This window comes from Cervus canadensis, chromosome 22 (assembly GCF_019320065.1).
Source record: "Cervus canadensis isolate Bull #8, Minnesota chromosome 22, ASM1932006v1, whole genome shotgun sequence".
Taxonomy (NCBI): domain Eukaryota; kingdom Metazoa; phylum Chordata; class Mammalia; order Artiodactyla; family Cervidae; genus Cervus; species Cervus canadensis.
The window spans coordinates 47,775,621-47,802,885 of record NC_057407.1 but is presented as its reverse complement, the minus strand read 5'-3'; the positions used below and the strand labels follow the sequence as shown (position 1 = coordinate 47,802,885).

Here is a 27,265-nt window from a genome sequence, read left to right as displayed (position 1 = left end):
GCTGTGACATTCCAAAGCCTGAGCCCTCCAGGCCCTCCACCTTGAACGGGTTTGTTCCGTGCTGGTCCATCCTGCCCAGGGGAACAGGCACCGCTCCCACCCCTTGCTCCACTGTGAAGGTGGAGAGAAGTAGAGAATGAGGTGCTGGGGCTGCAGGGCTCTGGGACACACATGCACACACATACATACACACATGTACACACACACATGCTTTACAGGGATTTTTCTGGTATCCAGGTAAAGAGACCACAGTACTTAGTTTTACGATTTTTATAAAAACCCTCAACCCAGGGCTCGGCTGGAGGATGGAGAGAGGGCTGCAGTGTGGTTCCTAACGGAAGTGAGGACAGCACCAGGGACTGGGCCAGCACCTGGGCTCCCGAGAGGCAGCAGCACAGACAGTAGGCTGGAGCTGAAGGCGGTGCAGGGCTGCCGACTCTGAGCGAGGGGCTGGGACCGCCCCCATCAGGCCCCCAGATGTGGACAGAGGGTCCGGCCTGCTCAGGGCAGCCCTCACCAGACCCCCCCGAGCCTAGTCCCGGAGAGCCACCTTCACAAAGAGGGTGGCAGATGGGTGCTGGTCTCCGTTCTTGGAGAGGAGGTGGACGTGGCGATATCCTGGCGGGCAGAGGGGCAGGGAGGGGTGCACCAGGAGAGTTCCGTTCACTCAGGGAGGATGCATCAAGGGATAGCCAGCCCCCGCCCGAGAAATGCCTCCCACCCCACCCCGCCCCCGGGTCACCTCCTTCCTCACAGACACTCACCCTCTTTGAGGCTTTTCAGGGGGATGGTGCTCTGGCCAATGAAGTCGTTTTTGGAGGAGGCGTCGTAGTCCTCCACCACAAAGCGCACGAGGGCAAGCTCAGGCACAGCCACCTCGAACTCAAACTCCGTGTCCCACCGCGGGTTGAAACCTAGGGGGTGCGAGCACCGTGTCAAGAGCACGGACGCCAGCTCCGGGAGCCAGGCTCAGCCCGGGCCCAGCACGTACCATTATTGGTGACCACAGGGGTCTGGCGGCTGGCCACGTCCCGGCTCACGCCGTGGATCTCCACTGTCACCTTGGGGTCCACAATTGAATTCTTGTTCTTGTTGACTTTTGGCAGCTGCTGCCCAGAGATGACCTGAGGAGAGGCAGGGGATAATTAAGCGTTCAGGATGGTAGGGAGGGGGAAGGGAGGCCCGGGGCACCTGTCCCCGTAGTGGCTGGCCGTACCCTGACATTGAGTCGTTTCGGAGTCCACCAGGGCCCCTGAGCCAGGGCACGGGAGTTGAAGGTGGAGTTGGGGTCTCGCAGGAAGGCAGGCTTCAGGACGTAGCCACAGGCCCCATTGTCCAGGAAGCGGCCCTGGTACACATCCATCTCTGACCCAGGTGTCTGGAAGTTCAGAGCCACTACAGGCAGGATAGAGTAGTCACAGGCTGTGGGGGGGTCTCAGGGGTCCCAGAGCCCAGCTGGCTTGGGATACACACTGGGGCCCAGAGTTACATAGTGAGGCAGAAGCAGGGTCCAGCATCACTCCAATGCCAACTGCCCTCCTGCTGCCCTAACTGACTCACCACACCAACCTTACATTCCATTTCTGGGGCCAGAATTCAAAGGACAAGTGCACTAATGATGAAATTTCAGAGGCTGTATTTGCGGGCGGGAGATATTTCCAAACTGAGATTACCAGCTCTGAAGCCCACAAATCCGTGAATCTGGCTCTGCCTGGGTCCTCAGAGGCCCCTGGCCCTCCAGACAGAAACCCTCACCCAGGGCTCCTCCAAGCCTCAGCCAGACCATACCGATCTGGCAGCCCCCATTCCACATCTCCACGGGGCTGTAGTTAGAGGAGTCGGTTCTCCACCCAGCGGGGTAGATCCTGCTCAGGTGATCCACGTTGTGGCGGACGAAGCTGTTTCCTGAGGGGGCGGTATGAGTTGGTCAGAAGCAGAGGCCTTCTGGGTGAGCCCAAGCCCCTCCCTAACATCGTGGAGTGCCGGCTCTGAGGAATATCTGGAGGGGTGGGAGCTAGTCCTGGCCCTGGCCAGCTCAGCTGGTCAGACAGATGGGCAGCAATCTAGGGGGTGGGGGGGCAGGGCCAGCTTCACCTGATTCTTGGAGCAGTCGGAGGGCGCGGTTCTCAGAGAAGGATGACATCTCATAGAAAGCCTGCCCAGAGGTGCCAGGGCTGGGGAAGCCCCGAAAGTGGACGCTCTTGCAGTAAACGACCATGTCGGAGAGTTCCTTCGCTAGCCTGAGCTTGTCCTCCTGGGGGCCATGGGGAGGCCCGGGTTAGACTCAGAGATTGGGGCAGGTGGGCACTGAGAGAGCCAGAAACCCAGACAGAGACAGAGAGAGGGGGCAGAGGTTCTGAGTGGCAGCCACAGAGCACCCGGACAGGGCGAACATCCCACACGGTGCGGAGGGTAGTGATGGCGGAAGGCCCCAGGGCTGCCCCGCGCCCCCGCAGCTCCCCCTCGAACCTTGGACTTGTGCTGCACTTGGCTCCTGACTGCCTCGTCCTCCATCTCAGCAGCCTCGTCCTCGTCTGACACCACAGTGGCCTCTGGGCCACTGTCTCCTCCAGGCAGGAAGAGCCCCCCGAGCTTCTTCCCCTTCAGCAAGATCTTCCCCCTCAGTTGCTAAGGGTGGAGGGGGCAGCTGGTCAAGATCCAGCTGTCCTCCTGGCCAGTCCCCTGCCCTCTCCTCTGGGCACCGGGTCCCCACGGGGCACCTCAGGGGAAGGCAGGCTGGTGACGACCCCGTCCAACGGCCGATCCAACAGCATGGGCCCCAGGAGGGTGCGCAGGTGCCGTGCCATCACGCGCTGCTGCTCCAGGCTGCAGTGGTTCTCCAAGGACAGGATGACGGGGTAGGGGGATGCCTGGAGGCCCAGGGATAGATTAAGAGGGGTGGGTGGCCCCCGAGTTCTTCCTCCTCACCCCCAGGGGCGCACCCACCTTGAAGGCATAGTCCCGGATGGCCCTGACCGCGTCACAGAAGAGGATCTTGGAGGTGAAGGTGTAGCCATGATAGATGATCGGCTCCTGGTTGGGCCCATCCCAACAGTCGAGCTCCAGGCAGCGGCAGCCTTTGCACAGCGCCCTACAGGTGGGGCGGAGAAGGCAATGGCAACCCACTCCAGTACTCTTGCCTGGAAAATCCCATGGACGGAGGAGCCTGGTAGGCTGCAGTCCATGGGGTCGCTAAGAGTCGGACGACTGAGCGACTTCACTTTCACGCACTGGAGAAGGAAATGGCAATCCACTCCAGAGTTCTTGCGTGGAGAATCCCAGGGACCGGGCAGCCTGGTGGGCTGCCGTCTATGGGGTCGCACAGTCGGACACGACTGAGGCGACTTAGCAGCAGCAGCTGCTGCAGGTTCGGTGTGGGCGAGGCCCTTGGTCCCGCCCAGGTCAAGCCCCGCCCCGCCCCGCCCCGCCACGCCACGCCCAAGTTGCCCTGCCCCACCGGATGTAGGCTTCTGTGCTGCTGGGACCCGTGAGCTGGTCTTCCAGCAGGTATGTGTTGTGCGAGGACGACACCAGGTAATGGCTGAGCGGCTGGTCCATGTCCTGGTAGACGCGCCGGTGCGCCAGGTCGAAGGCGCTGCCGTCAGCCGAGAGCAGGTACATGAGAAAGCCGTCCTTGGTCATCTGACGCTGCGCCTTGGCTGGGAGGCGGGAGGGCGACTGCCGGTCAGAGCGCCCTGGGAGCAGGGGTCCCACAGCCCTGCCTCCCATCCTGAGCTGGTGCTCGGGTATCTCTTGGAAGGGGGTAAGTTTGAGTCTCTTGACCAGACCATGACTATACCCCAGTGTGGGGCTCTGTCTCCTCCTCTTCTGTCCCCCACTCGGTGAGGCCCCCCGAGGGCAGGACCTCCTCACCGCCTTCTCCAGGACTGGGCCCCCATCTGATGTCTTAAGGCGTTGTGCCCAGCATGGGCTCGGAAGTATCGCCCAGGGGCCCTGGGGACGGCTGAGGCGTCCCCTGCCCTCCAGCTCCCTACTCGGGCTGCCGTCTCCCCAGAGGTCTTCCCGCCGCGTGGGGCCCGGGACTGCAGGTCGCAGGCCCTCACCCGTCTCGTTGGGTTCGTAGCGCTCAATGAGGGAAAGAGCCAGTGCAGGCCCCGCCGCCGCCTCCCGCTGCTGGTGCTGCAAGAAGGTCACCAACTGATCCACCGACAGGGTCTCTTTGGAGCCCGTGGCCTCCGCAAAGGTGCGGTCGATCTCCTTCCTCTGGGTCAGTATCTTGTAGAAGGTCTCGATCTCCTCATCCTCCAGGGAGTCTGTCTGAGAGTGGTCACATTCCTGCAGAGCCAGGAAGCCAGGTAGGCAGGGCTCAGAGCCGGCCCCAAGCTGTGTTCCAGACACACTGCCAGGCAGACCCAGCCCTCGCTTCCTGCCTCACCTTGAAGATCTTTCGGGCATAGCTGTCGTCCACCTGGATGTTGAGCTCCTTCAGGAAGTTTTGTAGCTCTTTGAAGCTCATCTTGTTGTCCTTGTTTTTGTCAGCTTTTCGCAAACAGGAATGAATCCAGCTGGGCAAGAAGTAAGGAAAGAACCCCAGGAGCCCTGGTACCCTAGGTCCCAACCAGAGCCATGGTTCAAGCTCAGGGTGAACTCCTAGGCCCAGGTGGACTGAGGGCTCCTATATACCCAGCTCCCGGCAGGCCTGGCTGCTGGCACGTCTGCATTTCAGTGGTAAGACCTGGTAGCCTCTTTGGAGGAAATATGACATCCAACAAAAGAGTCTTTTTCCTACTTTCTGGCTTTGAACCCTTTCAAAATTTCAAAAATATTTATTTTCTCACTCTAAAAGGTCCATTACAGACAGTTGAGAAAATGAAGAAAAGTAAACAAAGGCCCCATAGTTCTATCACCCAGAGGTACCTACTGTTAATATTTCAAGGTATGTCCTTTTGGTTTTCAATGTATAATTATTACTCAACTTGACTAAAGCATTTAAGGCTTATTTAGTAGGAAATAGCAAATTTCAAGCCACTGATCAAAGGTGGGGACATCACATGCAAAACAAAGCCTGGATCATGGTGTCATGATTGCGGTGCTTTGGTCCCCACTTCTTTCCCTCTATCTCTCCCATCAGCCTTGAACTTGAGAACTAGAAAAGGAGGGGCTCCATACTACATTCCAGAGAAAACAGAGAGCTAATTATAGAACAAGACAATGGGAACTCATGAGCACAATGAAAACATGATAGCAGGTTTTGGGAAGAAATCAGAAAGGAAACAGCAATATAAATCACGCCATATAAACATTTTAAAAATTCCGAGGATCAAATAAAGAAAAAATAAAGTTATCTATCTGACAGACTGGAGGAAGCATTTGCAGCAAAGTTTTTGAAGAATTAATTAAAAAGAAAAGAGTATGATGACCCTAAAAACTAAACGAGAAAGGGATATAAACCAAACTTTTGCAAACATTGCTAGTAATCAAAGATATTAACAATTTGGAAATAAGATGCAATTTATTATACGATAAATTTAGCAACTTAAAAGTATATTCCCAGTGCAAGTAAGAGTGAGGTTAAATGGACACTCATCCATCAGTTGGACAAAGTAAACTGGTACAGCCCTTAAGAAGGTAATTTAGGGATATCAACCTGTTAAACCAGTTGACTCAGTAATTCCACTTCTAGGAGTCTAGGTAAGGAAATACTTCTGAATATGAAAGGTTTTATGAACGTAGTCCTTTGCAGTGTTATTTACAGAGGTGAAAGAATGAAAACAAATGAGATGTTTGACACTAAAAGAATGGCTGACTAATTTATAGTACATTCATTCAGTGGAACTGTACACAGTCATTAAAGCTGAGACTATACTAACACGGAAATAATTATGACATAATGTTACATAAAAATGACACAAATATGTTAATATTCATTATTTTTGGCAAATGCATCATTGGACAAAATGAAATCCAGCAAGAAACGATTAAAGGGAGAACTCAAATATCAGTAGTTTCTGGAGGAGGCAGGTTTTCTGGGCCTTAAAGCTTCATTCTAACATACCCATATAGTTAAATTTGTATTTATATATATATATGTATGTTTTATGTAAATATATGTGTACATTTACATAAAGAAACATTATGGTAGAATTCCAGGTTAAAAAAAATACAAGTTCACAGTGGTCCACCCAAGCATAAGGTCCCAGTGCTGATTGCTCTTCAGCAGGCTGGAATGACTTTAAGACCTCAAGATCTAGGCAGCAGAAGCCTGCAGAGGGCATGAGATTGTCCAAGCACAAGCCTGTGCAAAAGGAGTGACTATCAGAAAAGTGCCATAGAACTGGGCTGTTAGGAGAACTCAAAATTGGGCTTCCCTGGTGGCTCAGTGGTGAAGAATCTGCCTGCCAATGCAGGAGACACAGGTTCAATCCCTGGTCTGGGAAGATCCAACATGCTTCAGAGCAACGAAGCCTGTGCGCCACAACTATTGAGCCTGTGCTCTAGAGCCCAGGAACCGCAACTATTGAGCCTGCAAACCTAGAGCCCATGCTCAGCAACAGGAGAAGCCACTGCAATGAGAAGCCTGTGCATTGTGACGAGAGAAAAGCCCATGCAGCAATGAAGACCCAGCACAGCCAAAAATAAATAAATAGATAAAATTATTTATTTTTTAAAAAAGAAAGTTCAAAGTTAGGCAAACAAAGCCTTGAGAAAAACACTTAAAAGTCTCTGAAATGCTAAAAAGCACACAATAAAGGGATCCTACAGAGTTCATAATGTGTCTCCCAAAGGAGCTGGATATACACTAGCAATGAGTAATCAGAAAATGAAATTAAGAAAATAATTCCATACAGTAACATCAAAATGCATAAAAATACAAATTCTTTTAATGTATAACTTATACTCTGAAAGCCACAAAACATTGTTGAAAGAAATTAAAGATCTAAATAAATGGAAAGATACCCCATATTTGCAGATCAGAAAGAAGACTTGATACTGTTAAATGAGGAATACTCTCCAAATTAATCTACAGATTCAGCACGATACCTGTCACAGTCATGCTGGCTACGTTGCAGAAACTTACAACCCCATCCTCAAATTCATATGGAAATTCAAGGGGCCCAAAAGAGTGTAAACAATCTTGAAAAAAATAAGTTTGGAAGACTCAGACTTCAGGATTTCAAAAGTTCTTACAAAGTTACAGTAACTAAAACATTGTGCTGGTGCAAGAAGAGACATTTAGATAAATGGAATTTAGATAAATGGAACAGAGGACTTCCCCCGTAGCCCAGTGGTTAGGACTCCAAGCTTCCATTGCAGGGGTTACACATTCAGATTCCTGGTTGTCCCTCTGTGTGGCGTGGCCAAAAAAAAAAGAAGGGCAAATGGAATAGAATTGAGAGTCATGTAGTAAACCCTCATGCTGCTGCTGCTGCTAAGTCGCTTCAGTCGTGTCCGACTCTGTGCGACCCCATAGACAGCAGCCCACCAGGCTCCCCCGTCCCTGGGATTCTCAAGGCAAGAACACTGGAGTGGGTTGCCATTTCCTTCTCCAATGCATGAAAGTGAAAAGTGAAAGTGAAGTCGCTCAGTCGTGTCCAACTCCTAGCGACCCCATGGACTGCAGTCTACCAGGCTCCTCCATCCACGGGATTCTCCAGGCAAGAGTGCTGGAGTGGGATGCCATTGCCTTCTCCTGTAAACCCTCATATTTGTGGTCAATTGATTTTTGACAAGGGTGTAAAGATAATTCAGAGAGGAAAGAATAGTCTTTTCAATAACTGTATGTCTACATGCAAAAGAAATATGAAGTTGGATCTCTCATATCACACCATACACAGAATTTACAGAAACGAACTCAGAGTGGATCAGAGACGTAAATGCAAGTGCTAAAACTATAAGAAAAAATATGAGTAAATGTTTGTGACTTTGAGTTAGGCTAAGCCTTTTTAGATATGACAACAAAAAACACAGGCAACAAAGGCAAAAGGTAAATGTGTTAGAGCTCACTGAAACAAAAATTCTGTGCTTCAGAGAAACCCACCAAAATAAGAACAGAACCCACAGGATGGAGAAATTAACTGTAAAGCATATATCTGATAAGAGACTTGTGTTTATAATATTAAAAAAAATTCTCACAACTAAATAATAGAAAGGTCACTCAATTAAAAAATGGGCCAGAGATCTGAATAAACATGTCTCCAGAGGAGATACACAAAAGCACATAAAAATGGTCAATATCATTAATTACAAGGGAAATGCAAATCAAAACCACAGTAAGATACCTATTTAAAAAAGAAAATAACAAGAGATGGTAAGGATGTGGAGACACTGGAAGCCTTGAGCACTGTTGGTGGAGATGTAAAGTGGTACATGCTATGGAAAACAGAATCGGTGTTCCTCAAAAAGTTGAAAATATAATTACCAGATGATGTCACAATTCCACTTCTGGGTATGTACCCTGAAGAATTGAAAACAAGATCTCTGATACTTGTACACCCATGTTAATAGCAGCATTATTCACAATAGACAAAAAGTGGAAGCAACCCAAGTGTCCACTAGTGGGCGAATGAATAAAGTGTGGTGCATACATACAATGGGATATTGTTCATATTAAAAGGATGGAAATTCTAACATGTGTGACAACATGGAAGAAACTTGAGGACATTGTGCTAAGTGAAATAAGCCAATGGCAAAATGACAAATACGGTATGAGTCCGCTTATATGAGGAACCTAAAGTAATCAGGTTCATAGAGACAGAAAGTACAGCAGCGGTTGCCAAAGGCTGGGGGAGGCTGGAATGAGGAGCTACTGTTTAATGGGTACAGAGTTTCAGTTTTACAAGATGAAGAGTTCTGGAGATGGCTGAACAACAGTGTGAATGTACTTAACACTATTGAACTGTTCACCTAAAAATGCTTAAAACAGCAAATATTATGCATATATTACCACAATTTAAAATTAAATAGATCCATTAAAAAGAACAATAAATGGGCAAAGGATCTGTTGAATAGCTATTTCTCCAAAGAGATATGCAAATGTCCAGTAACCACATGTAAAGATGTTCAGCCCATTAGCTATCAAGGAAATGCAAATCAAAACCACAGTGAAATGCCACTTCAAGCCCACAGGATAGCTGTCATAAAAAAAGGCAGATAACAAGGATTAGTGAAGATGTGAAAAGTCAGAACCCTCATACACTGCTGGTGGGAGTATACATTTCCTCTCTGGAAAATAGGTAGTTGTTCAAAAGTTTATAGTTACCACAAGACTCAGAAATTCTCGGTATGTATCCAAGAGAAATGAGAACATATGTCCACACAAAAACTTAATACACAAATGTTCGGAGCACCATCATTCAGAGAAGCAGAAACCCAAATGGCCATCACCTGCCGATTGGATAAATGTGGAATAGCCAGACAGTGGAATATTATTAGGCACACAGAAGGAATAAAGAACCAATACAGGCTATGACATGGACAAACCCTGTTGTTTAGCCGCTAAGTTGTGTCTGACTCTCTGCAAGAGTCAGACTATATAAGCCCACTAGGCTTCTCTGTCCCTGGGATTTTCCAGGCAAGAATACAGGAGTGGGTTGGCATTTTCTTCTCCAGGGGATCTAACTTCCCGACCCAGCGATTGAACCCACGTCTCCCGCGTTGGCAGGCCGATTTTTTTACTGCCGAGCCACCAGTGTGTCTCCGTAACATTATGCTAAGTGAAAGAAGCCATTCAAAAAAGACTGTAGGTATTCCATTTATATAATATGTCCAGAAAGACAAAGTATCAATAGATTTGTGAGACAGAAAGTAGCTTAGTGGTTGTCTAGGCCTTGGGGGTTGTGGGGAAATGGGAACTGCTAAAGAATATGGGTTTCATTTTAGGATAATGAGGATCTTCTAAAATTCATGGGGTGATGGGTTGCATAACTGTGAATACACTAAAAAGCATGGACTTGTACACTTTTAGTGGATGACTTATGTGGTAAGTGAATTATATCTCAGTAAAGCTGTCATAAAAAAAAAGAGTTGGTACTGGTTCCACCCTAATCCTATATACCAGAAGCCTGATCTCTTTCAACCATAGACTAGCACATTGTTGTGCCCCTAGATTTTGAAGTAAATTTGTTTTAAGCCCCCTGGCTGGCCTGCATCAGGCGTGGGAGAACTTGATCACTCTCCAAAGAATGGCACAGGGGATGGAGTAAGTGGGAGTGGACCATGGCCTCCCAAACTCCCAGAGGGGGAAAAAAAAATGCAGTAACTCTAGGAAACATTAAAATGTCTGAGACTAGGGGACTTCCCTGGCGGTTCAGTGGTTAAGAGTCAGCTTCCAATGCAGGGGGTTCAGGTTCCATCCCTGGTCAGGGAACTGCCCACATGCTGAATAGCAAGGCCGAAAAAAAATCTTTAATAGATAAAAAAAGAAAACTAAGACTGTTTTTAAAAAAAAGATACATAATGTTTTTTTTTAAGTCCAAGATTAGGTCTCCCACTGAAGCAGGCAGCTCCCCTCCGCCTCCCCAGTCTCCCAGCTCTGCTGGTTAAAGCGAGGGCATGAGGGCCATCATGGAGCTGCACTGCCGTCTGGCCCTGGGGTCAGAGTGGACAAAAGAAGGCCCAAGTACCTTCCCTGCTTCCCCCAACTATGTTCTCTCAAAATTTGTACGTTGAAGCCCTGACCCTCAATGTGATATATTTGCAGACAGGGCCTTGAGAGACTTAGATAAGACCATGAGTGGGGCCCTGGTGATGGGATTAGAGCCCATGTAAGAAGAGACACCAGAGATCTCGCTCACTCTCTCTCCCCGCCTCCCCCCGATGTTAAGACAGAAGACAGCCATCTACAAGCCAGGAAGAGAGCTCCCACCAGAACCCGACCCTGCCTGCCACCCTGATCTTGGATTTCCAGCCTCCAGAACTGTGAGCAAATTAATTTCTGTTGTCTAAGCCACCCAGTCTACGGTAGGTTGGTTATGATGGCCCCAGCCAGGTGTCTTCCATACTGAGCCTGCCCTGGGGACAACCATAGCCAGTAGCCGCAGGCTGGGTCTGGGTCCACTGCCCCCAAAAGGATACTGTCGCAGCTTCTGCCGCTGGTCCATGGAGCCCGAGTGGTGGATAATCTTGCTCAGGCCCTGCACCCAGTGCTGGGCATCGGCTGGTGACGGGGCAATGAGGTCTAGAGTACTGCGCTGGTCCTTGAAGACGATGGAGAAGCAGCGGTTCTCGGGCACGTCCCGAGCAAACTTCTCCAGGCCTTCTGTGCGGTGCCCCATCCGCACCTCCTGAATGTCCTCGATGGAGACTGCGGGAAGCGGGTAGGGGCACAGAGAGAGCCGTGAGGGGCAGGAGGATGGTCAGAGTGGGGACAGAATGAGGCTGGCATGGAGAAGGAAAGGGAGACAGCTGCAGCAGGCAGAGTGGAAATGCCCAGGGGGAGAGAGGCTGACTTTAGGGCGGGAAGGGCTCCTGTGGTCCCAGGCCCCCTGTTTCTGTGCTGGGAGGAAGTGGGGCCCCTGGGAGAGGATCGGGGCAGGGCAGGGCTCTCAGAAAGTGACTGGGAGAGGCCACTCTGGAGCTTGGGGCCTGTGACAGAAGGGTGGCCATGTGCTTTCCTGCTGTATTTGACTTTGGGCCCTATCCCTCCCTCCAAGACAGCCATGAGAGCTTCCAGGCTCTTCTGACCACTCCGCAGACTGGAGCCACCCTCAGTCAGCCCTGGGCCTGGGGTTTGGAGATGGAGGTCCAATGACAGAGGGAAAAGTGCTTGTGTCAGGGGGCAGCCAGGGCCTTGCCTGCATACAGCTGTGGGTCCTGATCTCACGGAGCCCCTTGGGAGGGATGGTGCTCCAGGATCCCAAGAGGTAGACTGGAGGGTGCCCCTGGGGGTCTGAGACGACGTCATTCTATCCTTGGGGACAGCAGGGGGCCCTCCTGGGGCAGCCCAGCTTTCCTAGCTTCAGGGAGCAGCCAGGCTCTGCTTGCCCCCCTTCAACCCCAAAGTGCCCTCCTGGCCTGGCTGGGAGCTAGTCCTACAGCTGAGCTCGTGCTGGGCCTCCCATCATCTGGAGCCAGGTTCTGCCCCTGCCGCGACCCCATCCCAAGCCATCCACATCCATCTTCCCTGGGTTGAGACCAGCTCTGGGCAACAGCTTGCCTGTCCTTCCTGGTGAGTGCCCAAGGGCCTCCTGGTCACCTGCAGGCCCCACATGTGAGGCATATGCCATCCCGGGCAGCAAGCTCTGAGGTGTGAGACACACAGACCCTGGGCTGTCCGGGGTGCAGAGGATATCCCTGTTTAATCCATCCCTGCAGCCTCCCCAGCCCTGCCAGGCCCCACACTGGCTGCAGCTGCCCCAGACTGGGAATGAAAACAGGAAGCCTGGGTGGTAGGGACCAGCTCCCCACCCACTCCAGAGACAAAGTCCAGATGCCTTCCTGACTGATAACCCTTGTCTGCCTGCGGTAACCAAAGCGGAGGGACGCTAGTGGGATCGGGATCAGGGAGGCAGTGGAGATTTGGGGAGCAGGAAGTAGAGACACAGAGCACTGGGAGAACTGCCCCCCTCCGCTGCTCCTGGCCCCAGGGGTGGAGCGCAGGCTCACCGCTCACCTGGAGGAGGGAAGCAGATGACAGGCATGCCCAGCCCAGACCTGTCTCTGTGTCTCGGACACTCCTCACCTGAGCGCACCTGATGCCCAACCCCCAGGCTCTCGCCCCTGTGGCCCCTCCTGTCAGGATGCAGCCCCTTCACTCACAGCCCTTCCGCGTTCTTATCCCTGCATCTCTGCTCATGCTGGGTCTCTGGCCTGGGAGCTCCCTCCTGCCCTTCTGCCCACAGCTGTCCCGGTACAAGGTTCCCATCTCACCGGCCCAGGTCTAGCAAGGCCCAGATCTTCTACTCCTCCGTCTGCCCTCTGCCCACCCCCGCCAAGTGCTTGGCACCCACTGGGAACCATGCCCTGGCTGGTGGATGGGCTTCCGGGAGTCCCCAGGGCTCGAAGAGGAGGATGCCCCATTCCCATGGGGCCGCCAACTGCCAGCATCTAACCGGAAACCCCGTATCAGGGCAGAGGTCTGTGAAGGAGCCTGGCTGGAGCCACAGACGGAGGCAAGGGCTGGGTCACTCCTGTCTTATGTGACCGACATGTCTGCAGTGTCATTTTCTGAGAGCTTTCTGGCTCCATCCCCTCCGACCCTGCCCTCCCCTGCTCAGACCTCCCATGGCCCACAGCTCCCAGGACCCAGCCAAGCTCCCTCCATCTGACCCTGCTCCTGTCCTGCCTTCCCTCTGACCCTGCTGCGGGCCTGCAGGTTACACCTTCTCAGGATTCTGTCCAGTGTCCTGGGGCCTGGCAGACCCTCCCTTTCCTCCTCCCACATGAGCCTGTGTCTGGGATCATCCCCATGGGCTGACCCTGCCTGCACCCCGTCCTCAGCCAAGGGCAGGTGAATGGGTGATGAATTTCCAGGGACTTGGACTGTGAGAGAACTCCAGCTGCAGTGATCTTTCATACTACCAGCCACATGTGGCTATTCACATATAAATTAGTTAAAATTCAGTGAAATTAGGAATTCAGTTCCTCAAGCACAGTAGCCACAGTCCAAGTGCTCCAGGGCCACCGGTGGCTAGTAGCTGACATATTGGACAGCACAGATATAGAACATGTCCATTACATAGAAAGTTCTTTTGGATAGCTTTGGTCTAAACTTTTCCCACTGAGTAAAGGTGCAGAGGGAACCTCTCATTTTGCAAAATGTTTGGGGCGTTCTGTGTTGGCAGAGCTTGCTTCCTAAGACCTTGCAGGAGGCACTTTCCATCCACAGGCTTGAGCTCTGAATTCCTAGACCTTTTCTGAAGCTTCCAGAAAGCCCTCAGGCCCACAGCCTCGAGGGAGCTGCCCAGCCAAGGTCTCTCTATTCAAGTCCCAGCTGCGCTCCACCCCAACCTGCCTGTCCAGGGAGACTGGCTTGCTCCAGCCCAGGGAGGAGCTGCCTCCTGCAGCCCCACCTCTCATCCTGTCCACCAATACCCGGAAGGGTCTTATCTGCCCTTGGACTTTGGGCCTTACCACACCTGAGTCCTGATCCATTCGCCCAACTTCCCTCCTTCCCACAAATGTCTGGGTGGATACCTGTGAGCGCTGGTAACATTGTTCTGTTCCCTCCTTACCTGGGAGCCTGACTTTTCCCATCTGTGGCCATGGCTATGTATCCCCACTTCCAGAAAGCGTGAGCATCTCCATCTGTGGTCCATGACTGCCCTCTCTAGCCCAGACTAGGCCTCAGTTTCCCTGTCAGTGATTTAACTGACTCCTTTCCCCGAGCCTGGCCGCCTCAGATTCCCCATACCTGATATCCCGCTTGCATGACTGACCGCTGCCCGCCAGTCCAGGCCTCAGTTTCCCTACCTTTGGTCGTGGTCCACGATTGACCTCCAGCCCCACCCCACCCCCACCCCAGCCCATGTTTCCCATCAGAGCGCAGGAGCAGCTCCCTGCCCCTCCCCCGCAGCCCAGGGCACTCACACAGCTGGGATTCCGGGGTCCTCATGACCTTGCGGGACTCCTGCCAAATTGTCTTGCAGTCCTCCTGCAGCTTGTAGAAGCGCTCTCGCCGCCATGAGTTGGACTTCACCTTCAAGAGCTGGCCGCCCTTCAGCAATGCCTGAAGGTCCTTGTCATCCTGTAGGCCTAGGGGACAGAAGCTGGTAGGACGCCACCTCCTCTAGGGTACCTGCTGCCCCAAGCCCCATGCTGGCTCATTTTTCACCAGCCTCATCCTCAGCTCTCTATTCACTTCTCCCTCCAGCACCCTTGCTCCAACCTGATTCAGGAGCCCTGCCTTCTCCGGGAAGGCATCTCCGATTCCAGGTGAGGCTGTGCAAACCTTAGGGTACCCACCTGTTCAAGGCCACACTTTATACGTAATGACCTGCAACCCACAGCTGAATGGACAAAGAACACATGGTTTCTGGGGGGCCATACCCCTAGAAAATGGCCTGGCTCCAAAAGACTTAGTAGGCTCCTCCCTATCATACCTAGGGGTCAGAGTGACATGAAGGAAGCTAGGACCAAAAGATCAGGCAGGAAAGAAGAGGGGTAAACACAAGTGGAAATAGATCCCAGAGCACCATGAGTATCATAAGCCCAACAGCCTCCCAAGTCCAATGGCTCTGGAATCATGTATTGGGTCCAGGCTAGGCCTTCTGGGATGCTTCATCCCTCCCTGTCCACCCCATTTCTGAGTGGCCTGGGTCTGGGATCTCTCAGGGTAGAGCAGCCCAAAGGCATAGTGCAGGCCTTTCCGAAGCTGAGGCAGCACCTGGCTCAAGGCCCCACAGTAGGGAAAACCCTAACTGCCTGACCCCCTCCCACCCGGCTCCTTTCAGAAATGCAGGCTGGCCTGGGGCGTGGGCTCCCACAGAGACAGTGTCCTTCGTCCTACCAGACCCAAGCAGGAGATACCAAAGGGGCACCAGGCCTAGTTTCACAGCATCCCTCATCCCAAGCAGACCCTGTGCCAACTGTGATCAAAGAGGGACCCCACACCACCATAATGACCTATCAATGTAACGGTGAAAGGTACATCTAAATGCACATCTTGAGCCTATCACCCAAGCCACATGGAGCCCAGCAGCCAGCACTGTTCAGAGCCAATAGCACTGTTCAGAGTCAATAGGTCTATTGGGGTCCCTTCTGTCCCCCCAAATGAAAACTCTGTGGCTTTTCAGCAGTCTTTATCCTGCTCAAGCAGAGTGGAGGCTTCAGAAACTGTGTGTGTCCAGTGTGAGGGGCCTGTACCTAGGCCTACAGGCTTTTCTTGTCTCAACCCAGATCCCCAGCCCCAGATAGGTTCTCCCACTTTATCCATGACCCCACTCCCTACCCCCAGCCAGCCTGCTCCAGACGCACATAGGATCTACAGAATCTTCTGGACCACTTCCCCAGGCCTCAGCCTCTATCCCTCCCTAGTCACCCTCCTCCAGTGGGAACATAGCCCCATGCTAACGCTTCCCCCTCCACGATTTTAGGCAACTTCCTTCCCTCTCTGAACTTCTATTCCGCCATCAGCACTGGGTGATGTCTGATGTGACCTTCCCTCACCTTTGTTCCAAGTCTCTCCACCCCCCTGCCTTAGTGTCAGCAGTTCCCCTTCAGCCCCAGGGGAGGCCCAGTGGAGGAGAAGCCTCCTACAGGATGTCCTCAACTGGTGGCTATGTCTTGGGGGCTCAAGAGAGAGGACGAAGAGAAGGTCATTCCCACTATCTTCTAGAGGAGAGAGCCGCTCAGCCTCAGCTCAGCTGGAGGATCCCATTGTCCCTCCTGAGGCTGAGGTCAGCTGAGAGGGACATCCCCTTACCCTCTGCTTGCACTCCCCTCCCCCTATCCCTGCCCAACTGGGGCATCAGGGGGTGCACACGCATGGCACAGATGGGAGTGGGGGCACAGGGTCGGAAGCCTGTGGGAGCTCCACCCTCCAGTTCTGGAAAACACCGTGAGCAGATGACATGTTCATCCTGTCCTGGAGCCAGACTGCAGCCCTGTCGGCAGTCAAGCAGAGATAAGTCCCTTGGCTGCCTACATGGCTTCCGGAACACAGACCTTGGTCCCAAAGGGGGTCTTGATAATAGTGGCCCTCCAGGCTGCTGGGAAACCTGAGCAGATACCTCCTTCTCTGAGCTTCATTTGACGCCCTTTTGTTTCTGAGGCCTTTGGTCTGCCCCCAGCCCTTGCTCCCCTAGCACCCAGAAGGTCCATAGGCACCCCTTCATCCAGCCCCACTCAGCTGTAGCACCTTCTCCTGTGGGAAGGTGGCAGAGAGGGGCCTCTGAGCTCAGGGACCCCTGGGTTGACCCTGCAGCCTCATCAGTCTGCCCAGGCTAGTGGCATATAATGAGGTGGCCACATGGGGAGCGCAGAGGGGCTGCAGTGCTAACAGGAGGGGTGTACGATGCCAAGAGCCCTGCCCATGTACCTAGGGTGATGCCTGATGAAGACAAACTGAGTCTGGAATCCAAAGCAGTGCACAGCTACACAGATACAGCCACACACAGTCACACAGTCCACCATACTCATCATACACTGCCATACACAACCAGGAAGAGAAAATGGGTCACACACAGTGACACGCATTGTTACATGGAGTCACACACAGCCAAACAAGGTACAGTGCCAGAACATCATCATTGTCATAATGATAGTAGCCACCATAATAATAGTTCATATTTAAGTAAGATTCTGTTCTTAGCACATGTATTTAAGCACCCCAACAACCTTAGGAGGAAGGCAGTACTGTTCCCATTTTATAGATGATGAAATTGAGGGTCAAGGAAGTTACACGTTGGAGTTGGGACTCAGAAGCCTGCCCACAGCATCAGTGCTAGGAAACGTTACCTTATACAGCCACCACTCGGGCATGCTGCCACAAAGAGCAACAGCAGAAAATCTATAGAACACACACACCATAATGCAGATGACAGAATCACCCAGCTGTCTGGGTCACCCACTGTCACATCTGTCACCCACAATCAAACATGGTGTGCAGCATCACAACGGCTCACACACTGTCACGCTGGTGCCATTTGATTACACAGCATGGCATATCCTCATAGATGCACAGTGGTCCCAAGTACCATACAAGTGACAGAATTACCACTAGGCGTGTAAGCACGATGGTTTGAGAGTGGCAAGGGGCAGGGTCACCAATCCCCCCAGTACTCACACCACATGGCAACCCTGCAAAAACAGCCCCACTGCGAGTCATACACTCACAGAAGCACTAAACAGGTCCAGGCCCCGAGACACACAGTCTGCGTCCTGCTCCAGCTGCCTTCCCAGCCTCCCCTGATCTCGGGACCCTTGAATCCCTTACCCAGCCTCTGCCCATTGAGCGCTGCCACCTTGAGGCTCTGTTCCTGCAAGTAGAGCTCTCTGGAGCGGCTCAGTCTCCGGCTTGGCCTCCGGATCCCAAAGCACTGCATGACGTTCCGAAGTGCCCCTGCCGCCCAGCAAACCTGGACCGGGACAGTGCGGCGTCCAGAAGGCGGCCGCGGCCCTAGGGGCGGAACCACCTCCTCAGAGGGGAGCAAGGGCGGAGACCTGGAGTACTTGGGCGGAGCTAGAACTGGGGGGGCGGGGCCTGGGGGGGCGGGTGGGGCCTTGAGTCTAGAGGCGGGGCGATACAGAAATCAGCGCTGAAGGGGCGGAGCCATATCCTCGGAGGCGGGGCCAGTTCCAGAGGGGTAGAACCGATGCCTCCGGGAGATGAGGGGAGAGTGGAATCAAGGCGGGGAGAGGAGGGACCAGCGCTCAGAAGGCGGGGCGCTCCGAAGGAGGAGCCGTGACCAGGAGGCGGGGTGGGACAAATCCATAACCCAGGAAGCAGATCAGTGGCGAAAGTCAGAGTCCAGAAAGCGGGCTGGGGCGGAGCCAGAGTCAAGGAGGCGGGGAGCGGGAGGAGCCAGGTCTGGGAGGCGACTTGGGGCAGAGTCAGACTCAGGAAGACGGCGGGGGGCGGAGCCAGAGCCGGGGGAGGGAACTGCGATCAAAGCAAGGCCGTTTTGGGGCAGGGAGGGCGGTACCTCGACTTTGGAGGCAGTGTTGGGGAGACTAAGGGGCGGAGACTGAGCCGGGAATCCTAAACACTCAGCTGGAGACCTGGCGGCGGACCAGAGGGCTGGGTGAGATTGAGCCGAGGAGGGAAGCCCGGCCCGGCGGCGGCCTGGGCTGCAGAGTCTAGCGGACAGCCGGGTGGGGCCAGGCCAGGCAGAGTTGAGGATGGAGCTCGGCCGGACACCGGAGCCCGCCAAATATTTTACCTCAGTTACTCAACGAATCCATTGTGACTGAGTGGGCCGTTGCTTCACATGTGAATCCCAGGTAGGCCTGTTTCCTTCTCAGGGAGTTTCTCTACCTGAGTGGGATAATCTCCAAAGGTGCCAAATGCGAATGGAATTCTTGAAAAAATGCTGATCGTAAAAATGAGTCCATTAACACAGGCTTGCTTTGATAAATAGGTGAGGACTCTATATGAAACTGTGCTGCCAGTGTGCTTGGGAACAGTGGGATCTTTCATGTAAGTTACCACCCCACTTTCACTCACCCAGCAATTATTTATTGAGCCCCTACTGTGTGCCAAGGTCAGGACATCACCCAGACGCCTGACTCACTCCTCTCTTTTACTCCCTGCCTCTGAATAGTTCCTTCATTTGCCTCACTGCAGCTCGTCACCAGCACTGACAGTGAGTCACTCGCAAAGCCAGTTATTAGCACAGACAAGCATGGCAATAATAATAATAAACTGAAGTGCAGAGTGACTTGCCTAAGGTCTCACCTTGGAGAATAATAAAGCATGGGAACGTGTGTTAGTGAAGGTGAGCTGGAATATGGGCACAAACAAGTTATTCTTCATTTGCAGTGAAGGGAGCTGAGGGTAAGGGGAAACCTCTGTTTTAGAGAAACCACACAATGGTTTTTAACCAGAGAGCCAAGGAATCCTCGAGGACCTGTGGATAGAATCACATCTCAATATAATTTGCTTCCTTCGAATTCTTATGTATTTTACTTTATACATTTAAAAACTTGATCCTTAAAAGAGGTCCACAGGCTTCATCTGACTGCTAAAGTGGTCCATGGCACAAAAAAGTTTAATCAGTGTGGATCAGTGTGTGTCTGTGTTGTGTGGGCCTGGAATCCCAGGGACAGACATGTTGGAAACAATCGAGGTGGGTCGAGGGTTGCAAAGGGGACAAAGGCAGTTAAGGGAGGTAATTTTGGGTGATGAGCTAGAAGCAGCAGGGCCTCCAGGGGAACAGCTTTGGATTGCAGGGTTCGTGCCAGCTCCGCAGGAAGGGCTAGGCAGTCAGGCACTTGAGAGGCAGGTCTCAGACAGGATGGGCCAGGGCTGCCAAGCCCATGCCACAAGACTGGGAGGTGCTAACTGAGACTCGGTGCGGCTCCCTCTTCAGGCAAGATACTAGGGCTGCCTAGAAACAGAGACTCCTGGAGAAGGGAATGGCAACCCAATCCAGTATTCTTGCCTGGAGAATTCCATGGACAGAGGAGCCTGGTGGGCTACAGTCCACAGGGTCACAAAGAGTTGGACACGACTGAGTGACTAAGCACACACACACACACACACACACACACACACACACACACACAGGGTCACAAAGAGTTGGACACGACTGAGTGACTAAGCACACACACACACACACACACACACAGTGCACACACAGGGTCACAAAGAGTTGGACACGACTGAGTGACTAAGCACACAAACACACACACACACACACAGTGCACACACAGGGTCACAAAGAGTTGGACACGACTGAGTGACTAAGCACACACACACACACACACAGAGTGCACACACAGGGTCACAAAGAGTTGGACACGACTGAGTGACTAAGCACACACACACACACACACACACACACACACACACACACAGTGAAAGAGGCTGGACAAAGGCACAGAGGCCAGAGGCTAGAGCCCATCCCATGATCTGAGGCTGCAGCTGTGTCAGAGGCCACCAGAGGGCTTGTAGGACGTCTGAGTGTGAAGTGGGCGCGGAGGAGGTGGCAGTCTGCAGGATAGACAGCACTAGCTAAAGGACATGAGAGAGAAACAGAGGTCTCTACTGTGATCCTCTGAGCTGCCCAGCCTCCCTGCCAGTCTGGAGGAGCACTAAGGATATCTCTGTCCTGAGGGAAGAAGAGGGGGCACTGGAAAAGGCAAGGATCCCACAGCCCAGCTGGAAGAGTTTGCCCTGAGAGCCCAGACAACTGGTATGAGGGTAACAGCTCTGGGCACTGAACAAGGTCTCTCTGGGCCATGGGACCCAGGTCTGAGCCAACCAGGAAACATGAGACAGACGGGGTACTGGCTGAAAGGAACATCTGAGTCTCCCTGAGTTCCAGGGGGTCTCTAGTGGACAGCTGGAGGGCTCTGCCTTTCCCCTTCCCATCTATTACTTCCACTGCCAGCACAGAAATCATGGTCTAGATGGATAGTTTCCTTGATTTAGACCATCCAGCATGGTTTAGATGGATAGGTGGTGGGCACTAACCTCTTGGACTCCAGGGGTACTAGAAAACAGGGAGATTGACTTAAGCAGTGATCAGAGTGAGAGAGGCAGGGTTTGCTGAGCTGGCAGATGACCTGGGGGGCAAGAGTGCAAAGCCCTCTAAGAGTGGGTAAGCCCCCAGGCTGGCGCAAAGAGAGGCCAGGTGCAGGTTGGGGACCCCGTGCAGCTAGGACACCCCCCTCAGTCCCTGCAGTCCGGAGGCCACGGCTGCTCTCTCTTCTGGAGAGGGTACGATAGGACAAGGAGCTGGTCCAAGACTGTTTCCCGGTCGTTCGGAAGACATAGAGCTTGGCTGGACAAAGCTGAGAGCCACAAGCAGTTAGAGTGGAGACCCGAGCCTGTCAGGCCAGGAGGGCGCGCAGATGGGGGCGACCGGGTTGCTCTTCCCAGCCCGGGGGTCGCTGACCATGATTTCTGCGCTGGGCAGTTACTGCGGCACGGCCCCACCTCACCTCGCACACCTCCTCGCCCCACTCTTCCCACCCCGCATCACTCACGCGCCCGGACGCCGTCCAGGCACGCCTGTGCTCTGGGGAGCCTCTCCAGGCGGCCCGGACCGGGCGGAGAGAACTTGGTTATTGGTGGATGCCGGTTCCTTCCCTCCTCGGCCCCTGCGAGCGCACCAGACCCTGGAGCCTAGCCTTCTATGACCAGGATAAGGGCGGGGGGTCGCCCCCAAGGCCGCGGGGCCGGGGGTCGTCTTTAGGGAAGTCCTCAGACTCGCACACCCGTTTTCTCCCCACCGGCCGGGTCTGCGGGACAAGCCTGGAAACGCCCAGGGTCGCGCCCGGTAGTCGGGTCGAGATTTCCTCAATGCGACAAAAGGGCCGAGGGGCGGGCCCGGGGCGGGGCGGAGGGCGGCCGAAGGAGCAGGGGGTCCCCCGCCCTGGGCCGGGGACGGCTTTTCGCGGGGTCGGCCCAGGAGGGGACGCCTCCCCCCCCCCGCCCCCCGCTCCCCGCGAGAGGGCCGAGCACTCACCGTGCAGGGTCAGGAAGTCCCGGCCCGAGTCCATGCCCGACGGACGGCGTGGCGGGAGGGGTACGCCGCGGGACACTCGTCCTCGGCGACGGCGCAGCGGCCTCGGGTCCGAGCGGAGTGTGGTGGAGGGACCCGAATGGACTGCGGGGGGCAGGAGGCCGGAGGTGGGCCCGGGACTCCGCTCCGCCCCCCGCCCGCCCGCGCCCCCGCCCCCTGGGCCCTCCAACCCGCGCCTCTCCCCGCCCCTCCTGGGGTTTGGCTAGGAGGGCAGAGGTGGGGGCCTGGAAGCCCGGCCATCCCTGGCCCAGGCCTGTGGGCGCGTCCCGGACAGAAATAGCCAGATCCCTCTGGCTTCCTCCGCCGCCGCCGCCACCCACAGGCCGCGGGCCCTGTCATTAGCGCCGGCGGCCGGGCCCCACGCCCTGCCTGTGGGCGCTTCGCCGGGTTACAGTGATGCGCGAAAGAATCTGCGTCCTCTTGGGACCGGGACCGCGTAACGTTCGACGCCCATCCCGGCTGGTGCAGAAGGCAGCCTTGGAGTCCAGGCGTCCAGCCGCGGCTCCCCGGATGTCTGCTTTCTCTTCTGCAGAATGGGTGCATGAGTTCGAGTTAGAAGGTCCTCGGAGAGGCATGCCCGGATCTAGTCTGCAGAAGAGTCCCCTTCCCTCTCTCTGGGAAGTTTCTAACCCTGGGAGTAACTATGGCGAGGGCTGGGGCAGAAGCCATAAAACTTAAGAGTCGGTAGTTGCGGAGAACTCTCCTTTGAGCCCTTCACACCCCAAACGCCTGGCGATCTGTACAACAAAGTGGGGGACAGAACCTAGGACATCTCCAAGGTTCCTTTTTTGGGTAGCATCCGAAGGGACTGTCTGGACAAGGGGTACCCTTGCCCCTACTCCCACAATCAACTCTTGCAGTCCTGACACACTTTTTATCAAGTACCCAGAAACCCCCCCCCCCCCCCGAAGTCCCAGAATCCTGCTGCCCACCAACTTTTGGGAAATGCCTTGTGAGAGCCCCCAGAAGACCTTCCAGGATGAGGGTGGTGATGGTGCTGAGCCCACCAGTGAATCCCCCAGGCTTCCTGGGCTGATGAAGCCAACAGTGAGAGTCTGGCAGAACCAGTTAGACCCCAGCGCCTCCCCCTCCCAGCAGAGGCAGGTCTGGGTGGCCTTGAATACCTCAGGAAGGGATGTAAGCCAGCCAGAGGCCAAGTCATCCCATCCTGATGATTGAGGCTGGGTCAGGACTTTGGAGAGCCCCTCTCTCTCGGCACGCCTCTCCTGCACAGAGAGGGCTAGCCCTTAATCCGGCACTCTCCCCAAGTGGCCTGCCCTCAGGCCTGTCCAAGCCCTCCTTGCTTTCCCTTCTGCTCAATAACAAGCAAGTCCACACAAAGCCTCCCTTTGGAGCTCCAGCCTGGGGTCAAGGAGGCCAAGGGGTCCTTCTCTGTCCTCACTCTCTCCTCCAGGCCAGGATGCCTGCCTCCGGACCTGCCCTCTGGGGGTCTCCGCTGGCCTTGGGGCGAGTCCTGGGACCTCTGACATCCCCAGAGACCTGCAAGCCCCTCTGCTCAGCAGGTTCGGCCTCCCCCAAGCCCTGGTCTTCCCAGGTAGCCACACCACAAAACTTAACACCAGCAGTTGGCTCGGCTTCATCGTAAGCATCATCCCTGTTTATTCATGTCACTTCCCAGCTCTGAGTCCCAAGCCTGAAACCAGGGCATGATCAGTCACCTCTCTCTCTGATGTCCCTGGTGGGGGCTGCAGCCTGGCTTTTCCTTTGCACACAGCAAACCTGTTGCAAGCAATACCTCTTCTGGCCTCTGGCTCAGGCCAGAGAAGCTGAGGCCTCCTCTGGGGCCTGAAGTTGCTGGGCCGGATGGGCATGGCTGACTCAGAGTTGGCACATGCCACCAGGTTCAGTCAGAAAAGAGGGCTGGGCCACGCCCTGCTCAGAGAAGCTAGGCCGTTGCTCTGACCTGTGGGTCAGCAGCTCCCCAAACTCTCCTCTCCTCTCCTCTCCTGTCTGCCCCTCCCTTCTACCAGGGGAAGGCATTCTACTTGATTACTTCTGCTGTGTGTAAGCCTGTTCAGTGTGGGGACTGTGTGTCTGTGTGCGGAGGGGCTGGGGGAGCCAAGCAAGAGGCTTTACATTGAATTGCAGTTGCTGGAATCTGTTCCCTCTGCCCTAAACATCCAGGGACCTCTGTGGGCCCAGCCCTGGCCAGGTGCCCAAATTACCCCCCTAAAATCCCGCTCCCAGTTAGTTACCTCTGCAGGATGCCCTGAGATCCTGGGGACTCATAGGGCTTTTGGCAGGCTCGGAGGGGCCATGCCCGCCCAGAGACGAGCTGTCTAATGGTGGACTTTCAGGCGTCTCACACCCCCAGCTGACCTTGCTGTCCCCGATGTGTGTGTGAGGGTGGGTGTAAGGGGAAGTTTCTGGGATGACTTGGAGACAGGCCAGACCTACCGTCAGAGCTGGTGCCCACCTTAAGTCACTTCCCTCGGCCCCTCCCTCCACCACTACCCTGGGGAGGCAAGAGGATTAACCCAAGAATGCCAACTTGCCAGACATGCTTCAGAGTCAGCCCTGCCCAATCCCTCCCCCAGAAGCACAAACTTGGATGGGTGAGGTGTGGCGGCAGCAGAGAGAGGCGGGGCGAGAGGAGTGAGACAGGCCAGAGAAGTAATGGGAACCAAGTCCTGACCGGCCTGCTACGGGCTGCCATTTTTACTCTGGGGAAAATGGAGAGCACTTGGACATTTTCAAGTCAACAAGGGATGTGTTGTGATTCATGTTTTTTAATTTTTATTTAAAATATTTTAAAATATTTTATTGGAGTATAGTTGATTTACAATGTTGTAATAGCTTCAGGTATTCAGCACGAGTGAATCAATATTACATATACTCTTTGAGTCTTTTCCCATATAAGTCATTACACAGTGCTGAATAGAGTTCCTTGTGCTATCCAGTGGGTCCTTATTAAGTTATCTATTTTATATATATGTTATTTATATATATATGTAGTGTGTATATGTGAGTCCCAATCTTTCAATTTACCCTGCCCCCACCCCACCTTCCCCCCACCCCCCGTAACCATGTTTGTTTTTTACACCTGTGATTCTATTTCTGTTTTGTAAATAAGTTCATTTGTACTATTTTGTCTTTCTCTCCACCCTACAGCTTGTAGGATCCTAGTTCCCTGACCGGGGGATTGAATCTGGGTCCCCTGCAGCAGAAGTGTGGACTCCTAATCACTGGAACTCCAGGGAGGTCCCTGATTCATATTTTAAAAGAATCACTCTGGCTGCCGGTCGGTCGGGGAGTATCATGGAGGGACAGGGCTGAAGCAAGGAGGCCAGGGAAGGGGCTCGTGCATTAATTCAGGTGAGAGTGAATGGTGGGTCAGCCTCCAGTGGTGGGGGTGGAGGTCAAGAGAAGTGGGAGGAGTCTGGATACATTTTGATGGGAGAGCCAGCAGGACTGAACAGCAGGGGCTGTGAAAAGAAGAGTCGGGGAGGACTCTAGGTTTTTGGCCTGGACCGTTGCAAGCAGGTGGTTCCCAGAAGCTGAAATGGGGAAGGCTGAGGAAGAGCGGGTGCTCTGTTGTGGACGCATTACATTTGAGGTAACTGCAGACAGCCAAGGTGAGATGCCAGGTACAAGATGGATGTACAGGTCTGGAGTTTTAGAGGGGGAGGTGGGCTGGAGCTAAACTCTGGGCTATACTTCAAAGCATGTTGAAAATGCCCATAAGCCTTCACATAGTTCTAACGGGAGTCTATTCTGGATAATCTTTCTGAGAGGCAATTTGACAATATCTCAAATATTTAAAAATATATATGCTTTGGCCAAGCAATTTTATTTTTATAATTTTTTTAAGGTTTGTAGTTTCTTTTTTTTTTAAAAAAAAAAATATTTATTTGGCTGCTCTGGGTCTTAGTTGTGGCATGCAGGATCCTCTTAGTTGCAGCCTGTGGGATCTAATTCCCTGACCAGGGATAGAATTTGGGCCCCCTGCCTTGGAGCATGGAGCCTTAGCCACTGGACCACTAGGGAAGTCCTTGGCCAAGAAATTTTAATTCTGTATCATCTGTATATTATGTATATAAACATTATATAAGGTAAAGTTCACTAGCAGGGACCTGGTTAAATATAACTTGATATTTCCATTACAGTGTGTTCCCCTGCATCTTTTAAACATAAAACAAAACAAAATCATCATCTTTGAGTTGCAGTGAAAAAAAGCAGTTGCAGGACAATATGCATAATGTCTAATATCATTGGTGCTTTTTAAAAATTAAAAAAATCTTTATAAACATTTCATTTGTATAGGCAGAAATAATAGTCAGAATGATATAGAAATAACCCAAGTAAAGAGATTGAGAGGAAGATACTTGTTATTTTTTATGTATTATTTGAATTTTTACCATACTGATATATAACTTTTGAAATTTCAAAGTAAAAAAAGAATTTTTATTGACATATAGTTGATTTACAATGTTAATTTCTGCTGTTTAGCAGATTGACTCAGTTATACACATATACACCTTTTTTTGGTATTCTTTTCCATTATGGTTTTACAGAATATTGAATATCATTCCCTGTGCAATACAGTAGGACCTTATTATTTATCCATTCTATATATAATAGTCTGCATCTGCTTACCCTAAACTTGCAGTCCATCACTCTCTGACCCCCTCCCCCCTGCCCTGCCCCCCACTTGGCAACCACAGGTCCGTTCTCTGTGTCTATGAGTCTGTTTCTTTTTCTTAGATAAGTTCATTTGTGTCATATTTTAGAGTCCACATACAAGTGATAATCATATGGTATTTGTCTTTCTCTTCTGACTTTAAAGGTAAAAAACATGTAAAAGGTCAAAGATGCGTGGGAACCCAGAGATGAACAAACACAAATGCTGGTCGGCAGAACAGGTTGTGAGCTCAGGAAGTCCCCTCTGTGCTGGCCAAGTTCTCACGGGTGAGGGGACTGGCGCCTTTACTACTGGTGCAGGGTTGGGACCATTCAGTTAGTCACAGAGCAAAGAGGAAGTGGTTGCTGGGCACAGCGAAATCAGGAATGAATCCGGCTTATCAGGCAGGGAGATTCAAGTAGGAGAGTGAGAGGAGGGTGGAGATGGGGAAACACAGAAGAAAGTGGGGAGTGAGGGAACACAGTGTTTTACTGAGAGGGACCGGGCAGCAGCAAATACTGCTGAAAAGTCAAGG

General features: G+C 53.0%; 2 protein-coding genes across 6 annotated transcripts in view; one reads left to right on the top strand and one right to left on the bottom strand.

The window, feature by feature from the left end:
- Positions 1-255: 255 nt before the first annotated feature.
- On the bottom strand, positions 256-22,188 carry PLCD1 (phospholipase C delta 1). Of its 2 annotated transcripts, none has more exons than XM_043442293.1 (15): positions 22,032-22,188; positions 14,488-14,652; positions 11,035-11,263; positions 4,397-4,526; positions 4,065-4,296; positions 3,458-3,659; positions 2,947-3,091; positions 2,721-2,870; positions 2,470-2,628; positions 2,095-2,254; positions 1,789-1,905; positions 1,217-1,395; positions 992-1,124; positions 765-914; positions 256-618 (listed from the first exon to the last, which is right to left on the bottom strand). In XM_043442293.1, the coding sequence occupies exons 1-15, from the start codon at positions 22,063-22,065 to the stop codon at positions 533-535; spliced, it is 2,271 nt and encodes a 756-aa protein (XP_043298228.1). In that variant the 5' UTR covers positions 22,066-22,188; the 3' UTR covers positions 256-532. The 2 variants fall into 2 exon arrangements, with proteins under 2 accessions (XP_043298228.1, XP_043298227.1); XM_043442292.1 differs by lacking the exon at positions 22,032-22,188 and adding an exon at positions 17,834-18,063.
- Positions 18,623-27,265, top strand: part of DLEC1 (DLEC1 cilia and flagella associated protein) — a 96,393-nt gene continuing 87,750 nt past the window's right edge. For 2 of the 4 annotated variants that reach the window (XR_006264440.1, XM_043442288.1), the window contains exons 1-3: positions 18,623-18,840; positions 25,221-25,424; positions 26,896-27,017. The gene's annotated coding sequence lies outside the window, so the exon portion shown is untranslated. The remainder of the gene's footprint in view (positions 18,841-25,220; positions 25,425-26,895; positions 27,018-27,265) is intronic. The other 2 variants (XM_043442283.1, XM_043442282.1) reach the window with 1 other exon arrangement.